General features: G+C 42.8%; 1 protein-coding gene and 2 long non-coding RNA genes across 3 annotated transcripts in view; 1 reads left to right on the forward strand and 2 right to left on the reverse strand.

Moving 5' to 3' along the window:
• LOC309539044 overlaps positions 1 to 26,246 on the reverse strand; it is a 158,029-nt gene that overhangs the window by 63,544 nt on the left and 68,239 nt on the right. The gene's annotated exons all lie outside the window — the stretch shown is intronic.
• Positions 1 to 26,246, forward strand: part of BTBD7 (BTB domain containing 7) — an 81,653-nt gene that overhangs the window by 48,150 nt on the left and 7,257 nt on the right. The window contains exons 4-10 of the mRNA XM_082232412.1: positions 13,291 to 13,499; positions 16,175 to 16,250; positions 17,553 to 17,713; positions 17,957 to 18,100; positions 19,858 to 20,047; positions 23,508 to 23,686; positions 24,762 to 25,190. Of these exons, the coding sequence (XP_082088538.1) occupies positions 13,291 to 13,499; positions 16,175 to 16,250; positions 17,553 to 17,713; positions 17,957 to 18,100; positions 19,858 to 20,047; positions 23,508 to 23,686; positions 24,762 to 25,190 (1,388 nt within the window). The remainder of the gene's footprint in view (positions 1 to 13,290; positions 13,500 to 16,174; positions 16,251 to 17,552; positions 17,714 to 17,956; positions 18,101 to 19,857; positions 20,048 to 23,507; positions 23,687 to 24,761; positions 25,191 to 26,246) is intronic.
• On the reverse strand, positions 2,581 to 3,659 carry LOC309527649. The gene is made up of 2 exons (XR_014217280.1): positions 2,954 to 3,659; positions 2,581 to 2,723 (listed from the first exon to the last, which is right to left on the reverse strand). It is a non-coding gene; the product is annotated as an uncharacterized lncRNA (long non-coding RNA).

Here is a 26,246-nt window from a genome sequence, read left to right on the forward strand (position 1 = left end):
CTTTTGGGGTCTTGGACCACCATCTTGATTGAAGCAAAATGTACTGAAAACCAAAACTATGTTTGTTAAGAACAGCAGGTATAAATGATGACTTGCTGTGTGTTTGAAGGATCAGAAAACACAACTAGAGGTTTAACATCTTGCACCATGCTGAGGGCAAGATAAGGTCTATTACTCCTTAAAGGGGTGGGGGCATGACTCAAGCTAAGAGCCCTGGGTTCATTCCCCGTCAACTCCTGTTGAAGTTCTTCACAGTTTTTAACATGCTATGGGCTGGAAGGGAAGTTTTCATTGTTGGCAGTTCAGGATTTTGATTGAATTATAGAATAATATAAGACCACTACAACAAATCTATTAACTCAGGTTGCATTAGAGCATTAAATTAGAATTGTGATACCTGTATCTTACATATATTCAGTTATAAGCTGCCCTGTGCTTTGATGTCTTCTGGGGGGAAAAAAACAAATTAATTTCTCTCTTGAGTGGGGAGGAAAAATTTAAGTGACAGGTTTGAAAGAGGTTTCAGCCTGAGACCCTGAAAAGCTTCCATCAATGGCCCCTAGAATTTTTATTTGTATGTCTTACGTGTTTTAATAAATGAATCTTGTAATCAGAATAACTATGCTATTTGATCCCTTTGTAAACTATCCTGTATTCTAATTTGAAAATCAGCAATTTGAATAAAAGTGTCAAATGGTATGTATCTTGATTATACTAATCAACTGATTAAGCGAGCATCCATCATTCTCTTAATTGTGTGGAAACTTACCCCTTTTCTATGCTAGAGGCCATTTCGGCAGCAGCTGAATGCAGAGCCAACCATTATGAAGCTTTTAGTGACGTTATTTCTTCCAATAGAAATGTCGCCTTTATAATGCCATTTGAAGAAGTGGGAATCCGAACACTGAATTTTGAGACTTTATTAAACTGGTTTATTTGATCATGTTGAGGTCATCTTTGGAGCTGCAAATGTAACATCTGTACGACGGCAAAGTTTACATTTGATATTCAGCCCACTTTTGCCTCTTGCCCTGCTCATCACTGGCATGTGGGCCCCAGAAGGCTGCTCAGGAGGGCACGTGGCCCTTGGGCTGAAAAAGATTTCCTCGTCCCTACCTTATACAGAGTCAGATCATAGGTCAATAGTGTGGAGCCTGTAGCCTTTAGATGATAGTTAGACTCCAACTCGCGTTGGTCCCAGTCAGCATGCCCCATAGTAAGGGATGCTGGGTGTTGTAGCCTAGCAACTTCTGGAGGGCCACAGTTTCACCACCCCTACCATAGGTCTGTGTAGTCCAGCATTGTCTACGCTGACTTGCAGCAGCTTTGCTATGTCACTGGTACTGGTCTTTCCCATCATCTTTTACCAACAATTTAACTGAAAGGGCTGGGCATTAAGTGTGAGACATTCCGCATGTAAAATATATGTTCTGCATCTGACATGTGGCCTTCCCTTTTCTTGTTTGATCATCCATAAAGCAATCAATTTTGTGTTTTCACAGTCTTTTCCCCCGGCTTTCCTCCGTTAGAGCAGTTAGCTAAAACAAGTGTTCTAAACAAGTTTATGCAGAAGTAAATCCTTCAACGTTCAATGGCATGTACTCCCAAATAACTGAACAAGCTGGAACAAGGTCCTCAAGCTGACTCGTTGTAACCCTACCAGGAAATTCCCAAATGCTGCCTACTCCTGTGGCCAATGAAACATTATGGGGGAGACCAGGAGTTTGTTATCACACAGTGTCTTGAAAGATAGCCATGTTGAAATAAGGTGTTCTTTCCTGCACAATTTCTCGTGTACCCTGAGAGAAAAGATCACATGGATATCTGTTTCTGAAATCCTGAGGGGAAAGGAGTCACTTCCAACATAATTCAAAGAAACTAGCAATGTTTGTAGCCAGCAGTTATGCAGCAGAAAACAAATGACCTAACCTACAGAATGTCCGATAAGAAAAAGGAAACTGCTGTTTGGCTTCTTAGGAAGGCATTTTATTCCTTCACTTTGCTTTTGTATTTTTTCTGCTGCAATAAATATTAGATTAATTCTCTGCTCCGTGCCTAAATCTACGGTAGGAAATGCTGCTTTGAAACAAAGGCTATGAGGCCAAAAGAAAAGGTAGAGCATAAACAATTTGCAAATACAAGCTTGTGTCTTAAAGGTGCCATAAAGAGGGGACTGGAAGTGAGGTGAAAGAAAATGTGACAGTAAAAAAGCAAAGATTCTTGGTTTAAATATTGTCCTGCATTCTTCCTTAGAGAGCTGAAATTGGAACTGTTATGGAAACTGTGGTAGCAAACAAACTTGAAAGACTTGAAACATGACCTCAGTCTTGGAAGATCAGATAAACACTGCTGAAATATGATGGTGGATTTCTCTAGCTCTGCTGCTGAACCTCTTTCCTGTTCCCACTCCTAGACACACTGTCAAACTCCTGCCTTCCTCTCCCTCCCCAGCCGTTCCATCATCCAGTTGTCAAAACAGTTGTTGGATGGCTACCATTGAAGGACAGATACTGTATTTTTAAAAATCTACATTAAACATGTTTGAGGTGTGCATATATTATACACCCTTTTGCAAATTAATTGAAACAAACAATGTAGATTATTGTACAAAACTCACATATACATGTACAAAACTCACATATACGTACATTAGTAACAGATATGACCTCCGCTATTTTTAAGCAGCATTTGAACACGGTTTGGCATGGAGTCTACAGTAGAACCTTGTGTTACATACCGTCCTCCTTGCACACGCTGTAGGTTACGAGCTTGGCTAACCCAGAAGTAGATGCTCCCTGTTGTGAACTTTGTCCCGGGATGCGAGCGGAAGTCGTGCAGCGGGATGTGCCATTAGCAGAAGTGCGCCTCGAGTTATGAACGGTTTCAGCTTAAGAACGGACCTCCAGAACGAATTAAGTTTGTAACCGGAGGTACCACTGTACTAGTTTCGAACAGTCACTGTTGATTTTCACATCCCTGTACCACACTTGAATCAGCTCCTGAATGAGTTTCCCCATAGTTGTACAGTCTACAGCATGGAGGCGACTTTTGCATATAGCCACAAATTCTCAATGGGATTTACGTCTGGGGAATTCCCTGGCCAATCAAGTACTTGCATTTGCTGCTCTGTTATGAATTTCTTCACCACTTTTGATATGTGACAGGGGGCTAGGTCCTGCTGCAATATCCCAGTACCATCAGGATACCTATTTTCTATCTCTGGAATAACTCTCTTTCGTAGAACCTCAGTATATTGTGGCGAGTGCATCATTCCTTCTATTGGCTGCAGGCGTCCGACACCATAATAATCAACTGACTTTTTGTGTTTGTTTTGAGTACAGGATTATGAGTAAAATAGAAAACATCCTTTTGCAATTAATTTGCACGAGGGTGTATATTATCGCAGATTGCTAGCTATACATCCTATTTTGCTGTCTGGGTCCCTACAATAAGAAAATATGCATTAAGCCATGTTAGGTTCCATTTTGCATAGTTAGACTGTTGCTTTCAGCACAGTAATGTATACTTGTTGCTGACTTACTGTAGAAACCCAGTTTTCTCAAGGCAGGGTTTCTGTTTGGGGTATTTCCCCAGCACTCAAACTAGTACTTTGGAGTGCCAAGAAAACATGATTCCATCCTGCTGCTACAGCTATTTCATATGGGGGGGGGGGAATGGGCTTTAATAACATGTTAATCATAGTGAACACTCTCTTTCATTCCAGAGCAAGGCTGTCCCCTCTTCTCCCTCCACTGGCCCAGTTTTATGGAGCTGAAAGAGTATACTCCTCCCAAGTGCTTTTTTCTTTATATAAAAAAAAAGTTTCGGGGTACAGTGGTACCTCGGGTTACATACGCTTCGGGTTACAGACTTTGCTAACCCAGAAATAACACCTCGGGTTAAGAACTTTGCTTGAGGATGATAATAGAAATCTCGCAGCAGCAGTGCAGCAGCAGTGGGAGGCCCCATTAGCTAAAGTGGTGCTTCAGGTTAAGAACAGTTTCAGGTTAAGAACAGACCTCCAGAATGAATTAAGTACATAACCAGAGGTACCACTGTACTCTCATTTTCCTATGCATATTGAAATACTGCCCCTCAATGAGGCCAAACTTAGATTCACAAAATGTTTAGAGCCATGCATCCCCCCAGAAAAAAGAACTGCTCCTCCTTTAAAAGAGAGTTGCAGGAATATTGTACTGAATCCAAAGAGATCTGATTCCAGCTTCAGTTTCAGTGAAGTCTTTCTGCAGCTACAGATTCTGATGGGGAAGCTGTACTACATCCAGGAATTCCCAGACATGTCCTCTTTTGGGTGTCCTACATCCTCATCCAGGGAGAATTTTGCATTTTAAAGCAAATAGTCTGGATTTTTGGTTTGGGTTTGTTTTTTAAAAAAAATTGTGTGTGCAGCTTTGGTTCATTCTCGGGATCTGGTGCGGGCAACCTGGGCTCTGGCTCAAACAGCGGTGGAGGGATTATCGGGCGATTGCCCTAAAAAGACTCAACAACTTTATGTGTCCGGATTTTCACCTCTTGAAATATGGCAACCCTAACTTCAGGTCTATAAAAGAATGTAAGTGGACCCGTTCTGGATTAGACCAAAGGCCCATCTAATTCAGCATATTGTTCTCACAATGGTCACTCAGGTGCCTATGTGACTCTCACATAGAGCACTCTTCCCCGCTTGCAATTCCTAGTAACTGGTATTCAGAGGCATATAGCACCATATAAATGCCTTAAAGTCCATTTTGATTAACGCTCTACTCATAAGACTATTTACACAGAGTATATTAATTTCCAGTGGTTTCCCAATGAATATGTTTAGGATTTCAGCCTAAAAATGATTGTATCCATTTGAGAAGCTTAAGTGTGTTTTGTGTGTGTACAGAGCACACAGAATTTAGTGGTCATGGCTGTAGCTTTGCCCAAGCTGGAATATGTTTTGCATTGTGCCACGTTAATGGAATTTCTTTTGACTGTCCGTGAGGTTTTGTCTGTGCTTGCTTTTGGCAGAGGCCTGTATGTGCTGCATTGCTGAACACAGAGGAACACAGCAAGAAACTCTGCCCGTGATTCAAACTTGTCGTGTAAAATGGGCTATGTGTCAAAAACACGTACAGCAGTGATTGTCACCTTCTTTCTTAGCAGAAATCCTAAATAACTCTCCTGAGATCATTATATTCCAGAGTGGGCTTCTGCTTCAGGTGCCAAATCCCAGCCTCCCACCACATGCAAAGTGTTTCTTTGACAGTCCCTGCTTCTGTAAGTAGCTTATGCCTCATCTTGGATGACACAGAGAGGAAATATTTGTAACATGGTCTGTATAAATTTTTGAAGTATTTGCATTGCACCACTTCTAAGCAGTAAGTTTCTTTTTAGTATTCCAAACATTAAAATGAATTCAAAATTGGTATTCCGATGTTGTTTGCATTAATCATTCTTCATGATTTTCCTGCTGTATTTGTTCCCTCTGAGGCATTAACAATTTCAAATGTTCATTTGCATGCATGTATTATCCTGTGCCCAAAAACTCACTGGATTTCACCGTGATTGAAACATCCAAATGTTAGATATCCCAGAGCAGAAAAGCTTATAGACTGAATCATGGTGCTGGCTTCAGAACAATGGATATATGCCAAAGTTGTAGATCACTGGAGCATGAATACTGAAATAGTCAAAGGACACATATCACAAGGCAGTTGTTTTTCTGTTTATTCCTTTATTCACTTAGTCTCAAGCCAGTTGCTGACTTTAATCGTTTGCTTATCTTTTGAGATGCAGAAATAAATATGGTATACAGTAAATACACTAATGCAGTGAGAATGGAAGATTGGCCTGTTACACAGTCAAGTTATAATTGACATTTCAAAGAAATTGAACTCCAGCAGGGAAGCAATTTGAAAGCAATGACCTATTTTTTCCCCCTGCAGCAGCCTGTTTGTGTTCTAGGAATGCAGGGCTTCAAACAAATACTAATGATCATTGACAGACTGTGTCCCTGTTTGCTAACTCTGCTGCCTTCTTTTCTGCCAACTCTTAACATTTCCATAGAATCATAGACTTGTAGAGTTAGAAGGGACCCTGAGGGTCATCTAGTCCAACCCCCTGCAATGCAGGATTCTCAGCTAAAGCATCCATGACAGATGGCCTTCCAACCTCTGCTTTAAAACTTCCAAGGAAGGAGAGTCCACCACTTTCCAAGGGAGTTCATTTCACTGTCCAACAGCTCTAACTATCAGAAGGTTCTTCCTGGTGTTTAGTTCCAATCTCCTGTCTTGTAACTGGATGCCATTGGTTCAGGTCCAGCTTTCCAGAGCAGGAGAAAACAAGCTTCTTCCGTCCATGTGACAGCCCTTGAGATATTTAAAGATTGGTATCATCTCTTCTCTCAGCCTCCTCTTATCAAGGCTAAGCATACACAACCCCCTCAACAGTTCCTCATAAAGCTTGGTTTCCAGACCCTTTATCATCTTGGTCAGCCTCCTCTGCATACGTTCCAACTTGTCAATTTCCTTTCTAAACTGGGGTGCCCAGAACTTGACACGGTACTCCAGGTGTGGTCTGACCAAGGCAGAATAGAGTGGTGCTATTACTTCCCTTGACCAGGACACTGTACTTCTGTAGATGCAGCCTAGAATAGTATTAGGGTTTCTTTTGCTACTGCTGCTGCTGCTGCATCACACTGTTGACTCACGTTAAACTTGTGGTCTACTAAGACCCCTAGATCCTTTTCTCCTATCTAATAATAATAATAATAATAATAATAATAATAATAATAATAATAATAATTTATTTTTTATACCCCGCTCATCTGGCTGGGTTTCCCCAGCCACTCTGGGCGGCTTCCAATAAAACACTAACATACAATAACCTATTAAACATTAAAAGCTTCCCTAAACAGGGCTGCCTTCAGATGTCTTCTAAAGGTTTGGTAGTTATTTTTCTCTTTGACATCTGGTGGGAGGGCGTTCCACAGGGTGGGTGCCACTACCGAGAAGGCCCTCTGCCTGGTTCCCTGTAACTTGGCTTCTCGCAGCAAGGGAACCACCAGAAGGCCCTCGGCGCTGGACCTCAGTGTCCGGGCAGAACGATGGAGGTGGAGACTCTCTTTCAGGTATACAGGACCAAGGCAGTTTAGGGCTTTAAAGGTCAGCACCAACACTTTGAATTGTGCTCGGAAACGTAATGGGAGCGAGTGTAGTTCTTTCAAGACCAGTGTTTTATGGTCTCGGCGGCCGCTCCCAGTCACCAGTCTAGCTGCCGCATTCTGGATTAGTTGTAGTTTCTGGGTCACCTTCAAAGGTAGCCCCACATAGAGTGCATTGCAGTAGTCCAAGTTCTCCAATCTGTTATCTGCAGCACTCCTTTAATTCCTTCCTCCATGTCATTTATAAAATATGTTGAACAAAAGTGAGCTTAGGACAGAACCCTTTGGCACCTCAATTGTCCCTTTTTTCCAGGATGTTGAGGAACCATTAGTGAGCACACTTTGGGTTCAACCAGCTACAACTCCACATAACGGTTACCTTGTTCCAGCCCACATTTTACCTACTCCTCCATGAGAATATCATGGAAGACTGTCAGAAACCTGACTAAAATCAAGATAAATCATGTCCACAGCATTTCCCTGATCCACCAAGCTTGAAACTCCATCAAAAAAAGAAATGAGATTGATCTGGCATAACTTGTTTTTGAGAAATCCATGCTGAATTTCTTAGTAGACACAGCATCCTTTTCTAAGTGTCACAGACAGACTGTTGAATTATCTGATACCTTTCCCAATATAAACATCAAGCGCACCAGTTCGTAGTTACCTGGGTCTTCTCACCACCCCCTATTTAGCTCGTGCAGAGAGTGGTGATCATTGTGATGTTGGAAACTTAAGGGCTTGCTCTGTCACACCTTTTCCTCCACAAGGGTGTTGTTGCAGTGATTCACATGGAAGCTGTGCAGGAACTAAAAATCTGAATGCCTTTCTTAGAAAGGGCTCCTATTCATACAAGGTGCAGCAGTACAGTTCTCAAGCCAAGGCCTAATTTAGACACAATAACTTTGGGCCCATAAACCATTGTTTATCGACTTGAATATGAGAACTTGCAAGTTCTTGGAAAGGAACTCACAGCCACTTTGCTTCTCCCCAGGTCTTTTTGTCCAACCCCGGGCTTGTGGTTAAGTTCTCTCCTCGCTAACCATGAGATGTTAGTGGCTAAAGAGCTTTGGCTTCGTGTGATGTGTAAACTAGCTCAGTCTCTTGTATGTTGCATTCCATTTTGAATTATCACATTCGCAAAACTCATCTGTGGGAAGGGTGTTCTACTGAATTCTAATAGGATCAAAGCAACTTCTGGATCTTGCAGATGACCAAGATGCTTCAGAGCTACATGTGAAGGGCTAACCTTTTTTTAAAAAACCCACATAAACTTTTCTTCCTCACCACTGTCATTACTGCATGCATAGCTAGAAGGCATAGCATGTTAAAGAAGCCAGTTGCTGAAGTCTGCAGTAACTGGAGTTCTAAACAAGTCTACTCTGTTTTGAATTTGCCGTCATGTAATATATCTTGATATTATACATAAATGAAGAGTGCTGTCCTGCTTGATTATTTAAAACTGGCGCCTTTGCTTTTGTTTTCAGAGGGTTGTAGATTGCACATTTGTTCCCAGCAGAGTTCATTAAGTTCATGATTGGATAACAGAGGCTTCTGTTAGCAAAACAAAAGCCTCAAAAGCTGAGTTTCTTTTAGCAACAAATGTTTGTCAAGGATGTACAAAGCATATGCTAAAAATATTAAAATTATGTGCCAGTATAAATTACGAAAGTGAAATAAATGGCTTCCCTCCCTGTGCTCATTTTGCATACTCTAGTCAATTTGGTCTCCTGGCTATGGAGAGAGGGAAGGGGCTCTGATGGACACTGATACTTTTAAGCCTGTACCTAGTTCTCCGCACCACCTCCTGTTAAGTCATCACATATTGGGTGAGTGCATCCAAGCCTGCCATCACAGCCATAAGATCTAGAAATTTATGCTTAAGAAAAAACAAAGCTGAGGTTCTCAGGATGCTGAATTGGGGTTCATCTATCATGCATCTTCCTTTTTGGAAGTCAACTGTCAACGTGAGCCTTGCCACACGTTCTTGGTTACTAAAAACATATCAGACATATTAGCTGGTTAGTAGCTTTTCATTAGTACAGATTTTTCCCTGTTAGCAATTGATTGTGGGCAAAGGCTTTTTCTTGAGGCTTTTTCTTCAGCAGTTTTTTAGCACAGGAGAAATTGCCACCCCATTTTAATCACTTCAAAACAAACATATTTAGAACAGTTGCAAGATTTCTCTTTTTGACCAGCTGTTTGTTCCTTTCCTTGTGACCAAAAATATATGTTTTTCATCTGTCTCCTTCAAGACCTTGAGAGTTATTTGCTTGCAAACACGACAGTTTAACAACCAGCTTGTACACAATTGCAGTGGAATTAAGCAGAAAGAGAATCCTTATGCAAGATTAGATGCAGCATTGTGCCTTTGATGAAAATTACCGTATTTTTCGCTCTATAACACGTACCCGACCATAACACGCACGTAGTTTTTAGAGGAGGAAAATCCGTAGGCATGCCACCCGTAGGCATTCCCTCCATAACACGCACAGACATTTCCCCTTACTTTCTAGGAGGAAAAAAGTGAGTGTTATGGTGCAAAAAATACGGTAATTTACCTTGTTTAGAAACCTTATGCATCATGGTTAGGATTTTTTTTAAAAAATGAGTATTTTAGAATAAAGTTGAAGAGCCTCTTTTTCAGAGAAAATGGGAGACGAGCCAGAGATAGCAACTTGAATAAAATATTGAGGGCTGGGCAGGTAAGCCCCACCCTGATCATTTGTCCCTGCAGACAGTCCATTTGCCTCCATTAGTGTCCCTTCCCATCCCCAAGCCTGGCAACAGAATGGCGGTGGGGAGGGAGGGAGCTGGGGAGTGTGCGAACGAGTGCTGGCTTTCTCACAGAGGAGGGGCAATGGCAATGCCCATAAACTTGGTGGGGGGCTAGCACCCTCAAATATTTTATTGGGGGGCTGAAAGGATGTGGACCCCTTATGAGTTTGCTCCCTTGAGCTGAGCTTTCTTCTATAGCAGGGATGTCCAACCAGATGATTGTGATCTGTGGTCATGGTTGACCGTGGAATCCTGATCCACCCCCCAAAAAAGGTCAACAACTTTGATGAAGCCTCCCCCCACAAAGCTCAACAATTCTGGGCAATCCAATGGGTAGATCACTGCTTCATTTACTTATAGTGGGAGTAGATTGCTGTCTCTTGGAAGCTGGATGTGCCTGTTCTATAGTTAGCAAGAGGGAAGTACTTTAATTAGTTGAGGGTTAATAAATTAGATGCTGCTATTGTCAGATTCTCCCCCGCCAAAAAATAATAATCATGAGAATTTAAAGCTGAAGAAATTTCTTATTTATAGAACTAATGCTGATCTATTGAGCTTCACAACTAGTAGACATGCCCTTGTCAACTGAAATTAGCATATTCTAATCTCACTCTGCTCTAGTCCATTGTTCTTCCACTGGTGGGTCATAGCCTGATCTAAGGTGTAAGAAACAAATCCCATAAGGCATGTTTGTGTTAAAGATAGGTCCCAGGACTGAAAAGGTTAAAGGCTACTGGTCTAGTGGACCCAGGATATTCTTTTAGGCTCCAGCCCATCTATGAGGATTAGAAATCATTCTCTATTCATCATGAGGTATGCTCATTCTGGCAGTTTGTACACAGAAGTTGGATAGGTTGGATGTAGTCTGGAAAAAGCAAGTAGCAGGTGTAGTGGTGTAGTGTGGGTTGCCAGGGCCGTGCAGAGAGTGTGAGGTGGGAAATGGATGGAGTATGTGTGTACATTGTACTGCCTAATGGCATTTGTGTCGGGAGATTGCAGCTGTAGAGATAAGAAGAGTCATTCCATTGTCTGGAGAGGTCACTTCCTAGTTCGCATGGAGAAACCGTTTTCAGTGGAGTGCGATGATGGAAGTGTGAAGCTGTATTGAGGCAGCACTGGGTGTTGAAATTTTGCACCCCTAACAATTTTGTGCCTGGGGCAACCGCTCCCTGTGCCCCCCCCCCAAATGCTACGCCACTGAACAGGTAAAACCTTGAGTTGTCAGCAAGCTTAATGCTGAAATGATCCGACTGTGAGATCAACGTTTCTACAGTTTGACAAGCTGTCATGTGATTCTTTACCGTTGAAACCCTGCTATTCTCTTATCATATTTCTGTCTTGTGCAGTGGCTTAACTTGTCTAGAATATAATCTCTGTGACGGATGGATGGGACTCGAATTTGACTTTGAAGCCCAGCATGTTTGTAAGCATCCCACTGTCTTCATTGATACCTATAAGAGGTACATTGGTAGAGGCATAGTCATTGAAGGTGTATGCAGTCAAACCTTGGCTCCCGAACACCTCCGTTATCATGCGTTTCGGCTCCTGAATGCCGAAAACCCAGAAGTAACTGCTCCGGTTTTCAAACAATTTTTGGAAGCCAAATGGCTTCCAGGGAGTTCTTTTTCTTTTTTCTCCATTGACTTTGCTGACCGCCCTTTGATCCTCAGTTGTCGAACGTATCGAAAGTCGAACAGGCTTCCGGAATGGATTATGTTCAACAACCAAGGTTTGACTATGCTATAAAGTGGTACCTCGGGTTACATACGCTTCAGGTTACATACACTTCAGGTTACAGACTCTGCTAACCCAGAAATATTACCTCGGGTTAAGAACTTTGCTTCAGGATAAGAACAGAAATCGGGCTCCGGCAGCGCAGCAGCAGGAGGCCCCATTAGCTAAAGTGGTGCTTCAGGTTAAGAACAGTTTCAGGTTAAGAATGGACCCCCGGAACGAATTAAGTACTTAACCTGAGGTACCACTGTATTGGTTCTTGAAAGAAGAAAACTAACAACCTACTGCAGTCCTTGTGTTTACAAGCAGCATTGTGACTTTGGCTACTGTAATATACCGGTAAATTTGCTGGCTAGACTTCTGATGATCTGTTGGAAAGATTTTGAAAATGAGGTGGCTTGTAGGCATTTGATATGCCATGTGTGATTAACATAGATACTGATATGCAAATAAATAATTTTAGAGGGTAAGCATTTATGTTGACTCTTTTTTTCAAACTCTGACTAATGTGTGTAAAATATTTGCATTGTATTGGAGCACACCATTCTCTATGCAAAATCTGTGTGTGATTTTGCTAAAAATGTGCTGCCTTTCTATTCCTCTTAATTCATTATACGCCAGCCCAAATGGATTAAATAAAACAGTATACTGCCTTGTTCTCATAAATATATTCTGTGTGTCTTTTGAACAATCTCCTGTATAGTATTCATGATCTCCCTGCTTTTCTCACAATTGAGTCCTTTAAAATACTTAAGGGATTTGCAAAATTATTGGCACTTTTCAAGCCTGCAACTGAAGAAAATGATGTGGTCTTCTGAATAGTATTCCATGTTATCTAAAATATATGCATAATGAATGTTTAGTAATCATGTTTCTTTAGCTGTGAATTCCAAATAACAATTGTCTGACAAACTATTTGTGGCTGAAATATGTGTTTAAATGCTTTCAAATGCTTAAAGTTTACCATTAGGATACTGCAGGACTGACAACAAATAATTAGATTAGGCATAATTCTAAGAAGTTTAACTGAAGTTTGGACAAAAATAGCATTTAAAACACTTTGTGACAACATAGGTACTTGAGTTCATTGCAGAAAGTACCAAAGCTTTAAGCTTTTATACAAAATAGTTAAGGGAATTCTGAGTTCTTTGCACATGGTATGTGCCACTTTAGCACAAGTACCTGAAGGTAACTTAATTTACACTGAATGCTTAATTCAGTTCAGTGTAAAGTGAACCGCAGACACATTTATTGTTAAAAGATCAGTGGCACTTACAGCATAGAGTTCTGAAATGTACACGAAGAAGCCATAATTCGCTGTGCATTCTCTGAATGTATGTAGCCCAGATTCAGTTTCAGTTCAATAAAAGGATCTCTAGTTACAAAGAGCTCTGGCTAAGAGGCTGGGGAACTGCTGCCCACATAATTTACACTACAGGACGACACATCCTATGAACTGGATTCTTAGGCTGAAATTTTGTACCCCATTCACAACTGTGTTAAACACTAAGTAGATGTTGGTAGTTAAATCCTTTTGTAATCTTGCTTAAAAGGCAGGCCAGAGGCACTTCGTGTTCCTTCCTGAAGAGCTGAACCTCACTGAACAGTATTTGGTGTTCTGCTCTTTGTAGGCTGTGAGGATATTATCGCTGAGAGCATCTCACTAGACACCTTTATTGCCATTCTCAAGTGGAGTTCTCAGCCGTACGGCTCCAAGTGGGTTCATCGCCAAGCACTGCATTTCCTCTGTGAGGAATTTACACAGGTCATGACTTCAGATGTCTTTTACGAACTCGGCAAAGACCACCTGCAAACTGCCATCCAGTCTGACTACTTACAGGTAATCATTTCTCCTTTTCTCTGTGTCAAATTGTACCCAATTATGTCCTGAACCCAGTTTTGTTAATCACTTACCAGTAGTACAGAACAGAAGCATGCTGATCTTCAATCTTAACTGCAGAGGGAGGGAGGGGGGAGAGCTGTGTGTGTGTGTGTGTGTGTGTGTACAGAATGGACTCTTTCTTTATTCTGGCATATGTACACACAAGCCTCTAGCAGAGGTAGTGATTAAGAAAACTATTCTGCTTTCTTGGCACATAACCCAACCCAAACTGGCAGTATAAACTATTTCTTGAAAGCCTAATAATAGTCTAGAAGCAGTTGCAAATTACTTTAACTGAAACTCTTCTTGGTTTAATTTTTGCCTTGCCGGTTCAGAGGTTTATGGAAATTATATAGTAGTTCTCACGCTAAAAACGTATGTCTTGGGGAAGAAAAGGGAAAATCTAGCTCATCATTTAAACACTTTTCTTGCAGGAGCTGTACAAAATTTTGAAATCCCTTTGATTTCAACTACTCAGTGCCCGCTCTCCGCCCCTCCCCCGGCCCCATTCTGCAATTTAATCAATGGAGGAAACACCATTAGTATGTGTTACCTCATCTCAAATGAGCTTTATTTACTTACTTACTTACTTACTCTTGATGCAATTTCAATAAATAATAATAATAATAATAATAATAACAATAATAATAATAATAATAATAATAATTTATTATTTATACCCCGCCCATCTGGCTGGGTTTCCCCAGCCACATGCTTATGTGATTTGCGTTCTAGGTGTGTCGTGAGGGATGGGAAACTGTTTTGGTCCATACAACTAGCTCAGTGTTTCCCAACCGGTGTTCTGCGGCACACTAGTGTGCCGTGAGACGTTGGCTGGTGTGCCGTGGGAGGGAGGCGGGCGAGTCGGGCGGTGAGAGGTGGCGGCGGCGAGGATCCGCGTCGAGCCGGGGGCGGCTCTGCGGTGGTGGTGCCAAGGTTTCTCTCTCCATTCTCCCCTCACACACACACACAGGAAATAACACAGGATCAGCTGACAGGACCCAGCCAATGGGACGGCGGCGGGGCAGCGTGTGCAAAAGGGAGGAGCGCGAGACAGCGGACGAGGAGGAGGCCGGCATGTCCGGGCAGCAGCAGCAACAACAGCAGCAGCAACTCCCGGCGACGGCTCCTCAAGCCCCGGGCAACCCTACTCCCTCACCGGCCTCGGCCGCCCTCCTGCTCCACCCGCCGCCGCCTCCCCCGCCGCCGCCGGCCACCTCGGCCCCGCCGCCGCCCCCTCCTCCCCCCGCTATCGCCGCCACCACCACAACAGCCGCCACAGCCTCAGCTGCCGCCGTCCCTCAGTCCCTCGCTCTGCTGCCTCCTCCCCCCCCCACCCCCAAAGCTTGGAGGTTCCCCGGCAAGGGGGAGGGGGAAAAATTGAAAACTTTCACTTTCGTGCGTCCCTCCCGGCGTGACGCTGCGCGCTGACGTCACGGGGCTGTAATGGTGGTGTGCCGCGAGATTTTTTTCATCAAACAAGTGTGCCTTTGCCCAAAAAAGGTTGGGAAACACTGAACTAGCTTATGCCAGAAGAGAATACCTGAGCATCCTTAATTAGAAAGGCAGACTGCAAGTAATATTTCCAGACACATGTCTTAAAGTAGAGTTAGGGGCCCACAAATCTTTACTGGTCTTAGTAGACAGCCATTATCTGTTGTCAGTTCTTGCCCTTTCCCTCCCTGCTGTCCTTTGGCACATTCAGAATATTAGGGGGGCGGAATCAGCCTCATGGTGTTAAAAAGGTAAAGGTACCCCTGCCCGTACGGGCTACTCGTGTCCGACTCTAGGGTTGTGCGCCCATCTCACTTAAGAGGCCGGGGGCCAGCGCTGTCCGGAGACACTTCCGGGTCACACGGCCAGCGTGACGAAGCTGCTCTGGCGAGCCAGCACCAGCGCAGCACACGGAAACGCCGTTTACCTTCCCGCTAGAAAGCGGTACCTATTTATCTACTTGCACTTAAGGGTGCTTTCAAACTGCTAGGTGGGCAGGAGCTGGGACCAAAGACGGGAGCTCACCCCACCGCGGGGATTCGAACCGCCGACCATGCGATCGGCAAGCCCTAGGCGCTGAGGTTTTACCCACAGCGCCACCCGCGTCCCTTCCTCATGGTGTTAGCATGGTGTAATCTAGCTGTAGTGGTCCTGGCTTAGGATCACTAAGGTTAGTGACTAAGGTTAGTGATCATCTTAGGTTTCAGATCTTCCTCATTTACTATGCCTTTCAGATACCCCATGAAGCATGTTTTGATGTTGAAATTTTTCGTAAGAGTATCATCTTATTTATAATCTTCAGTACCTATTGGCAAAAGTTTAAGGCTATCAAAAGTCTTAAGGCTATCACTAAGGATATTCTTTAAGATATCTGTTGCTTTATTTTTCCAAAAATTGTCATTTTGCAAATTGTAAGTCTAAATTTAAATTGAACTATTTGGTGTTGAATACCACCCATGTATAATTCTTCTGTGTTATAGGAATAATATTTTTGCTGCATTTTTATACAGTTTATCTAGAATTCTGAGAGGTCCCTCTTGTTGTGAGCAAAAGTAATAAATGCTGTTTCCACTGAGCAATTTGGTTGTGTGTAATTCATTGATGCTCCAATGTTCATTTGTTGAATGTCTCTCTGATAGGCGAGTGAGCAAGATGTCCTGAAGTATCTTGTTAAATGGGGTGAACATCAGCTGATGAAAAGAATAGCAGACCGAGGTAAGTACGGTACTTTTTAATGGGCATATCTAAACTAATACTTAAAAGAGAAACTGATATCTGTAAGTTAAAAAGCTGAACAAACCTTGGATCCTTCACTGTAGAGATGTATAATACATATGAAGCTGCCAGATTTGTACTACCAGCTTTGTCCACACTAACTGGCAGCAGTTCTCCAGAATCTGAGAGAAATTTCCTAATTCTTTTACTTGGCATCTTTTTCACTGGAGATGCCAGAGAGTGAACCTGTCCGGACTGTTCTGCATGCAGAACGTGTGCTCTACCACTGAGTTATGGCCATTCCTGTCTCTATTTTAGCATCTCTTCCCCATTTCGGTAGATGTTCCTGATGGATTATGCCTCGGTACCGAAATTCATGACATCTCTCTGGCATCTTGAGCCTTAAACTTATTCACCCCGATCTCACAGATTCCTTGCAGACATAAGAACTCCAGTGTTCACATAGAGCTTCCCTGCCCAAAGAAACTCCTCCATTCACTTTGATGGATGGTGATGGAGCAGCTCAGATAAGAGCACTAGAAGGTGCCTGCTGCACTCAGATGAATGAGGCAATCCACTTGAATAAAACTGTTCTTATCAAAGGCAGTTCCTCAAAGCAAGGCATTGTGAGCGTGGTCGCTCAGAGAGCAGAGTCTGTGTCACTGTTCTCTTGGTGCAGCAGTGGCAAGATATTTAAAATTACCTTTAGAATTATAATCATTTTTAGGGGGTTTTAAATAGTAATTGGAAGCAAAGCAGAGGTTACAGGTGCTCTTTACATAACCGTGTCCACAGTTCCTCATGCTGAGGAAGCATCACAAAGTTAGAGAGAGTGGCAGCATTGGTGGACAGGGTAGCAGGGACACACAGTATGCCACCCCTCCCAGTCTGCCATGTGAGCCAAGTGGCTTATGGTAGGGCTCTCCCTGCACACGACAGATACAGATGCATTGTTGACTTGCACTCCTTTTCTTTTCCTAAGCACATGGTAGGATTTCCTTTGTGGAAAAGACTATTGTTTCTTTAAAAAATCCTGGGATGATGTGCGAATGTAAAGCCCCAAAGAAGCTCTAAAGAATGGACCTGCAGCTTCAGTAACAACCCCAGTCAGATAGAAAAATAGTTTTGCAATAGATGACTTTCTGTGAGATATGTGTCCTTGCTTTTTAAAATCCTGGTAGACAAGTAGCTATATCAAACTGTATGGGAATCTCTCGTTAGCTTTCATCCCTTGCTGTAGAAGAGATACAGATTTTTTAAAAATGCTCAGGTGGAACTGTCTGCTTATTTCCCCTCCTGCAGAGCCCAATTTGCTGAGTGGCACAGCTCACAGTGTGAACAAGCGAGGTGTAAAGAGGCGAGATCTTGACATTGAGGAACTGAAAGAGATCCTTTCTCCTCTCCTACCGTTTGTCCGTATTGAGCATATTTTACCTATGAACAGTGAAGTCCTGACTGATTCTGTGAGTGTCTCTTTAAGGTCACTGTGGGGCATTATATCACACAGATAAATGTCTTGTTTGTTTTTTGAAGATGTTGCAGATGACTCTTACTGCAGACCTTCAAGTTTGGTGTAGAAAAAAGCTCAATTCGGGCTTGGTTGTTATTCACCAGCCTGCCCATATATGTTGCAAATGGTTTATTGTCTACAAAGAACGTAAACATTCCTGAACTCTTTTGTAAGATGCCACCTTTTTCTGTTAAAGATGAAGAGAGGTCTCATCAGCACTCCTCCTTCGGATATGTTGCCGACAGCGGAAGGTGGAAAGTCAAATGCCTGGCTGCGACAAAAGAATGCGGGCATTTATGTGAGGCCAAGGCTGTTTTCACCATATGTGGAGGAGGCTAAGGTAATAAGACTTACTACTTAGTAGGTTCTGATAATGTGTCCCTCATAACTCACCACACAGTTAACAACCTTGCTTTGTAATGCGTCTGAACAAGGTGCTCTGGATGCATAGGTAAAGGGACCCCTGACCGTTAGGTCCAGTCACGGACGACTCTGGGGTTGCAGCGCTCATCTTGCTTTACTGGCCGAGGGAGCCGGCATACAGCTTCTGGGTCATGTGGCTAGCATGACGATGCTGCTTCTGGCGAACCAGAGCAGCGCACAGAAACGCCGTTTACCTTCCCGCTGGAGTGGTACCTATTTATCTACTTGCACTTTGATGTGCTTTCGAACTGCTAGGTTGGCAGGAGCAGGGACCAAGCAACGGGAGCTCACCCCATCGCGGGGATTTGAACCGCCCACCTGATCGGCAAGCCCTAGGCTCTGTGGTTTAGACCACAGCGCCACCTGCGTCCTTATGCTCTGGATGCATAATGGTGTTCAAAAAGAGCTGAGTGTCTAAAAGCACTCCAGTGCCTTCCAGAGGTTGTGGACTACAGCTCTCATAAAACATGACCATTGGTTCTGGGAGTTGTGGTCCAACATCTGGAAGGCACTGCATTGCCTGCACCTGCAGAGAATATGGGCATCTGGCCAAACAGAAGACAAAGGTCCTTCCATCTCTGTAACTCACCAATACATTAGTGCAGTTATCCACAGTGGAAGAAGGTTTCAGCTCTCTTTTCCATGCCTGTTATGCTGCCCCCTTGTACATACATTGAAAGGGCTTACATTCTTTTTCATTTCCTCTTTGGGTTTCCCTGAGTTTTTTCTCCCGGGCCAGAAGTTCAGATTTGCCTTCTAAACAAAAAGACATACTTCCTGTGACTCATGTTTATATGTTAGGGAACTCATGGGTGAACAAAAAGGGGCTGGAAGCAACAAGGGGGTATTCCTTGGGCACAGAGAATGAAGTTAGGGTTCCATTTTCCTGCAGTAACTGTATGAACATGCTACTTGTGGTTTTATATGTAGATGATGGTGGTGGTGATTTATATCCTTCCTTTCCTCCCAAAGTAGCCCAGGGTGGCAAACATATCAATGACAATATCAGTAAAAACATTATAAAAACAGCTAAAAGCAATCATATTCTCTCAGTCAGTGGTTTCAGGTTTGCCAGGAACATTACCTTTCAGCCATCAAATGCCTGTATAAACTAGAATATTTTTAAATCCCACCTGAAACTCAATACATGAGGGAGGCAGATGCAGTTCACTAGGGAGGGCATTCCACAAATGGGGGGGGCTATTACTGAGAAAGACCCTTAGATGATTGTGCACCCCTCTTCTTTTCACAGAGAAGTATTGTGTTAAAGGCAAGCATTGCAGCCTCCAGCAATCTTTGTACTTAAGAGCTGCTTCAGGTTTTGCTCAAGTAGGAATGAGGTGTGGAGTTTTGCAGCAGTAGAAGTGGATCGTTTTTATTACTATTATTAATTTGTTTTTAGTACTGGTGCTGGGCTGAGGCTTTTGGAGTTTATGTCATTATTCTGATTAAGTTATGAGCACGGATGAGGATCAGTGACTGAAAAGAACACGATGTTTGATGTTTTTAAAGGGAACATGTGCTCCTGAACATGGTCAGGTCATTTTTATGTGTTTCATATCTGGAAAAGGAAGATAATGTAATGTCACACTGATGGCATTTATTGTTTTATGTTGACAGGAAATCAGATGAAATGTTAAGTAAACTCTCTTGTTTCAACCTGTGTTGTTTCAGTCGGTTCTAGATGAGATGATGGTGGAACAGACTGACCTGGTTCGTTTACGGATGGTTAGAATGTCCAATGTGCCAGATACTCTCTACATGGTAAACAATGCCGTTCCGCAGTGCTGTCATATGATAAGTCACCAGCAAATAAACAGTAACCAATCCAGCGCTCCTTCAGTTGTAGCCAATGAAATCCCAGGTGAGTTTGTATGCTGATCCATAATAAATTGCTTATCGTTATCAATATTAAAAATGTTGTTAAATAGCTCAGAATCCGCATGATCAGAGCTTCACGAGCAAGTGATAAGATGCTGTCCAGGACCTTATGCAGAACCTAGTCCTCATGCTGTCAAAGGAAGAAACTGAGCATTTTGACTCTGGTGTAGGTTTAGAAACCAACAGAGCCCTGTTGATAGTGTTGACATGATGAACATGCTTTTGTTTCTAACATCTAAAACAGGAAAGCAGTTCTGGTGGGTGGGTGTGTTTTGTGATGAGGGGTGTCAACATGCTGATTTGTGAATCTTTGATGTGTGAATCTGTGAATTCTTGTTAGTCTGTCCAAGTGCCCAGTCTTAAAAAAGCAACAACAAACTAATCCCACATATGTTACACGAATAGATTTTGAAAATGTGATGATAAAATAACTGATCCCCATGACCTGCAAGGTTTTATCAGTGACAGATTTAAGATTTTTTTGCTTTCAATGGTATCCATTTCTGAATAAGACCTTGTAGAATAAAAGATACATGAATACCAGTTGGATCCTGGCATCTGACACAATAATTGAAATGGACTGCAAATTGCTTTTAATCACAGCCAGCTAAATTACAGGAGGGTGGAAGACACTAGTGGAAATGAAAACAAAAGAACACTTTAGATCAAAAGTGCTGCAGTGATTGTTAACGTGAAGAAGTGAAGCTGTGCTGTCCTGGTCAATTTGCTTCAGCTTTGATGTTGAAATAAAGCGTGTCCTCAAAATCAAGTGTCTTAAAAGTTACAAATCGCTTTAAAGCACTTAAAACGAGAGCTAAGTCCAAAAGAGGGGGGGAAAGGAAGACACATTTTCTGGTCAGTAGTTGATACCATTCAAGGGCTCTAATGATGTCAAAAAAATGCATAGAGGGGCCTTCTTCCTTTAATTTAATTCATGCCATTTTCAGCTGCATTTATTTATTGCATTCTGATCAATGTCTCTTTCCCCACAGTGCATAGGACCTAAAAAGAACTGGTAAATGACCTGTCAGCTAAGCTGTATAGGCTGATTATTGCTCAGGGCAGGTGTGGGGAATCTTCGGTCCTCCAGAGGTTGCTGAGCTGCAGATTCAATCATCCCTGGCCTTTTTGACCATGCTTATGGGGGCTGTTGTAGTTCAGCAGCATCTTGGGGGGCAAAGGTTCCCCACACCTGGCCTAGGGCATCTTGGTTGGTCTTTTTCTATTGTTATTTTTGTTGTTGTTGTTGCTGTTGTTTCCTAGAAGCAGTTCATAAATGAAATGCATACTGAAGCAATTTTTACAAAACAATCAAATCTGTGTACAACCATTGTGTGTGTATTTTTTATTTAAAAAACAACCAGTTGAAACAGTTACACATAGAAAAACAATTCCATTAGATACTGACTAGGATTAAAAATCTCCACCTTGAAGGCTAGTCGAAAGAGGAAAGTTACTTTCCAAAGGAACATTGGAATGTGTTTTTTAAACATTACAGAGATATAGCTCAAGTCTCCAGTTTCAGCCAGGAACCTTCTTTTCTGTTCATAAATTAGCAGCACAGTCATTCATGGCCTCTGTAGCCATTTGCTATGTGCCCTATGGGAAACTGCTCTCACTGACTGTCTGGAAGTTTGCTCTTTTCATTGTATTCTCCCAGAGTCAATTTTTAATGGCAAGGGCATGTAAAAAGACATTTAAGTAGCATCTCCCCAGCAAGAGATCTCCCTCCCCCTGGACAGTTGACATAGCCTGTACTTGAATATTTGATGGCAGTGCAGTAAATCCAGACTCACTTTTCATGGTTGGGAAATAGGCAGCTATATAGTCATTTTAATTTCTTTCTTCTCTGATATATTTTAACTGGATATTTCAATCCGCAATGTCTTGTTGGGTTCTGTTCTTGCTTTTGGTGAAGGTGGTGTGGGATTAAAACAAATAAAACAATGCATACACAAATACTTTACTTTTGATTTCTAATTCCGCAACCATAAATATTCCCTTTGTCTCTGCTGGGTTCAGAAATGCTGCTCCTCAAAGCATTGATAAGAGCTTGTCAGGAATTTTCCTGGGACATCTTAATAGAGTGTCTAAGTAACTTTTCATGTGATCTCTTCCAAGGAGAGTCAAAACTAGATGAGTTCTCTAAGAAGAGTGGAATTTCCCTGAGCTTCTGTTGGCTTAGAAGTTGCATGTGGTTTTTTTTTTTTTTAATTAAATTTCTGAAGTTAATACTGGCGCTCCAGTGGTCTTGTGATTTCAGCCTTCAACCCAACCTATCAAGTGTGTGCCAGGAAAACCAATCTGGAGATGGCTGGTTCCATCCAGAGGAAGTGTAAATTTGAGATTTTAAGATACTCTGCATCAAAACATTTGATAAGGACATGATAAGTGGGATTCACAAAGATAACTTGCTGACATAGAAGCAAAGAGAATATTGCTTTAAACAGATGTTGGATGGTCATTTGGCTTCTTGAGCTGTGATTCCTGCTTTGCAGGTGGTTGGATTAGATTATCCTTGCGGTCTTTTCCAATTCTACAGTTCTGCAATTCTATGAAATCAGCATTGTAAGCAAATGGCTTTTCTGCTGCTGGTGTGTTTTAAGGAATAAGTTATCAAGGGGTGTTTGTGTGTGTAGAGGGGAAATGTGTCTTAATGAAAGCTGTGACCATCAAATATAATTCCCATCCTCTCAGCAAACATTTGAAAGTGGTACATACAGAAGGCAAGATTGACTGGAGGGGTTAACTGGGAGGTTGCTGAAGGAGAGGAGATTACTCTTGAAAGACGGGCATGCCAAATTATTATGGAAGGACAAAGCCAGAGGACTAGGCTCTTGGGGCATGTTGGCAGGCAAAGGGAAGGTGTCAGGCTTTTGTTGGGCTAACGCAGCAGCTAGATTGGAAGAAAGAAGTGCCCTGTTGAATTAAGCTAAAGGCACATCAAGCACCCTGTACTCACAGTGATCAACCAAATGATTGGTTGGCTGGTTGATTTAGTTTACTTATATGCCACCTTTCCACAGTTAGATGTGCCCAAAGCGGCTTACAACAGGCACCCACTTACTATGAAAATACAAAACAGGTTGCGAACGGGTAGTTCACAAGACACATCAGCAATTCAGCAAACACGGGATATGCAAGGCAGAGGAAAGTGGGAAGCCTTTCCTTCAGCATCAGTTATTCATTGTCACACGCAGGGCTGGAGGAGGAGATAGGGGCCTGCTGCCCTGCCTTACCTACCAGAGCTCAGTATCCCAAGTCCGTGGCTGCACTTGCGCTTCCTAACCCACTTTTCTGCATGGCTTTATTTAGCGCAAACAAGTCCCGGCTCAGTTCCTTATAAGCCTTATCTTGTTGGTCCGTGGAATCTGTTGCTGCTCATTCGAATAGCCAAGGAAGTCATTTCAGCTTGGGTTTCCTGTCTGTTGCTGTTTCTGCAGTTCCTCGTCTCCCTGTTGTGAAAGAGATGGTCAAGCGGCTGCAGGAGCTCCGCCATACCGAACAGGTTCAAAGAGCTTACGCTCTGAACTGTGGAGAAGGGGCCACTGTCAGCTACGAGATTCAGATCCGTGTACTGCGGGAATTTGGACTCTCTGATTCTGCCGCGGAGCTCTTGCAGGTATGAAGCACGGACAGTAACCTCAGCAGACACTTGAACGTCCTCAAGTTGATCAGCTGTCATGATGATGATTTATTTGAAAATGGGACTGTATATGTAAGCCTGTTTTAAGATGAAGTGTGCAGCAGTTTAGGCGTGAGTGGAGGAAGAGGTAATGGGAATGTTAGGTAGCATTGCTGCTATATTTTTAGGCAAGGAAAGAGGAGGCTGTGTTAGATGACAGACACCCACCAAATTTCCTCATGTCTAACTAGAAGCCAGGAGATTATTCCGCGTACTTCTTGGTGCTGCTCTGCTCTGGATGTTCCAAATGAATTAGCCCCAGAAAAATAAACCCCACACCCAGCATGCAAATTGCTGCTGATCATAGTAAGTCTACTTTCTCGAGCTTTTAAACCACAGGCCTGCAAAAGGATAACAAGCTTGAGAATCTCAGTCTAAAGCCTGCATTGTTACATCAACATTCTTCCTGACCTTGCCAAACAAAAAAATGTGGTTCTGGAGAGGGGGGGAAATAAAAGTTAAAATCTAAAGATTGCTGTTCCAAGCAAGAAAGTGAGGGAGCTTTTATTTTTAAGAAAATATACTTTATAAAAAGAAATCATAGAGGGAGCCACCCAGTGGTGGTGCTCTGCAAAATAGAGATTTGTACAGAAGAGTTTTGTGCTGTTTAAAAACGGAACAGGAGCACCACAGCTGAGTATTTTTGCACTCTCCAAAACTGTGGCCATATGCTCCAGAATGATTGCAACTGACATGTTGTGTATTTTTGCTTGCAAAATAATTACATAGTGCAAAACCTCTATTTCCATACCTGATTGCTGACGTGGAAGATCTGCAGCTTAGGAATTCAGCTGCATTAGCAAAAGTGGTCATGTATTAGGATGTCTAACTTAACTTTTTTTGCTGCTGCAATATGGGCTGAAGACTAGGACTCCAGAAAAGCAGATTTATTTGTTTTTTGACACACGCACGTGGCAGGGTCAGATAATGCAGTGTAAGCAATGCCCAGGCCTTGCAGCAGAAGTTCCTATGGATTTTTCAGCCTCTTTTGTGTTCTCTCTTACTGTTGCAGAATCCTCACAAGTTCTTTCCAGATGAGCACTTTGGGGATGAAAGCCCGCTCTTGACCTTGAGACAGCCGGGGCGGTGTCGCGTGAACAGCACGCCCACAGCGGAAACCATGTTTACAGAATTAGACTCTTTTGTGGCCTTCCATCCACCGCTGCCCCCTCCCCCACCTCCTTACCACCCGCCGGCTACTCCAATCCACAATCAGTTCAAAGTCGGCTGGAAGCAAAGGGCGCAGAGCCAGCACCCCTCGCGTTCCTTTTCTTACCCCTGCAACCATTCCCTGTTCCATGCCAGAACAGCACCGAAAGGCCCCCCTCCCATCTACCTGTCTGGTGTCAAAGCCACACCTCCCGATTGCACTAACACTACAGGACTGGGAAGACAAACAGTTGCTGCCGCAGCAGCTGTGATGGCTGCTGAAAAGCAAGTAGTAAGTATGCCACAGACATACACAAACTCCAGATGCATGGATGTTAAGGTAGAGTGGTGCATTGCCCTGGTGATGCGAACAGGACTTTGTGTTTACTGAAACTGTTTGGAATTTGCCCGTACAAAAAGCTTTCGGCTTTGTCACTGAGCAGCTAGGTAGTTTTCTGGAAGTCTATCCATGGGTTATTCCATAGCATTCACGTGCAACCATGTTGCAGCTTCTGTCTTGTTTTGTGGGTTACAAATTCGCCCAACAAACCATCCAGTTGGGAATATCTTTGTAATAAACACAGGGGCATTCAGACCATTGGCCTGGCTAGCTCAGTGTTGTCTATACTAACCAGCAGCTGCTCTTCAGGGATTCAGACGGAAGGCTCTCCCAACCTTACCTGGATCTGCTGAGGATTGAACCCGGGAGCATCTACCTACAGAGCACATGCCCTTCCAGTGAGCTGTGGCCCTCTCCCCTTACAGCGTATGCATTTCCTCTGGCATTTGCCATGCATGGTGCCCATATGCGTAAAATAAAGCAAATAATTGCATAGTAAGAATCCACCCTTGGTTTAAATGGAAGGGGAAGATAGAGTAGCATAGATGGTAGTGAAAGGAGTTCTTGTTCTCCTTTTATAATTTATTTTTTAAAAGAAACCATCTTAGGGTTTCATTCTTTTCCAACCCCCTTTAGATGTCAAGGGACAAAAAACTCTGGTACAACAGAAAGCGATTTTTCCTATGGAACGTATCAAGTTTTTCAAGCTTTGGAAGCCAGCATAGATGGCATCCAAAGCTGAGGATTTTTGTTTCATGATCATACTTTTAAATCAGCTTGTGCTCAGCTGAATAATGCATGGGAAGGTTCTAAAGAGATGGGATAGGCTTAAGAGAAAATGCATAGCTTAATGAGTCAAGGTTAAGGCCTGCTTCTTCTTGTTGTTGTTTGTTTTATACAGACCAAACCTGAGCTGTAAGCAAGGAAAATACAGTGTCCAGTATAAACATTTAAAACGGGCTTGTTTTATAAATATGTCGCAGTGGCTTTTGGTTGCTGTTATATAAA

This window comes from Podarcis vaucheri (genome assembly GCF_965113315.1).
Source record: "Podarcis vaucheri genome assembly, chromosome: 1".
In the NCBI taxonomy this organism is placed as follows: Eukaryota; Metazoa; Chordata; class Lepidosauria; order Squamata; family Lacertidae; genus Podarcis; species Podarcis vaucheri.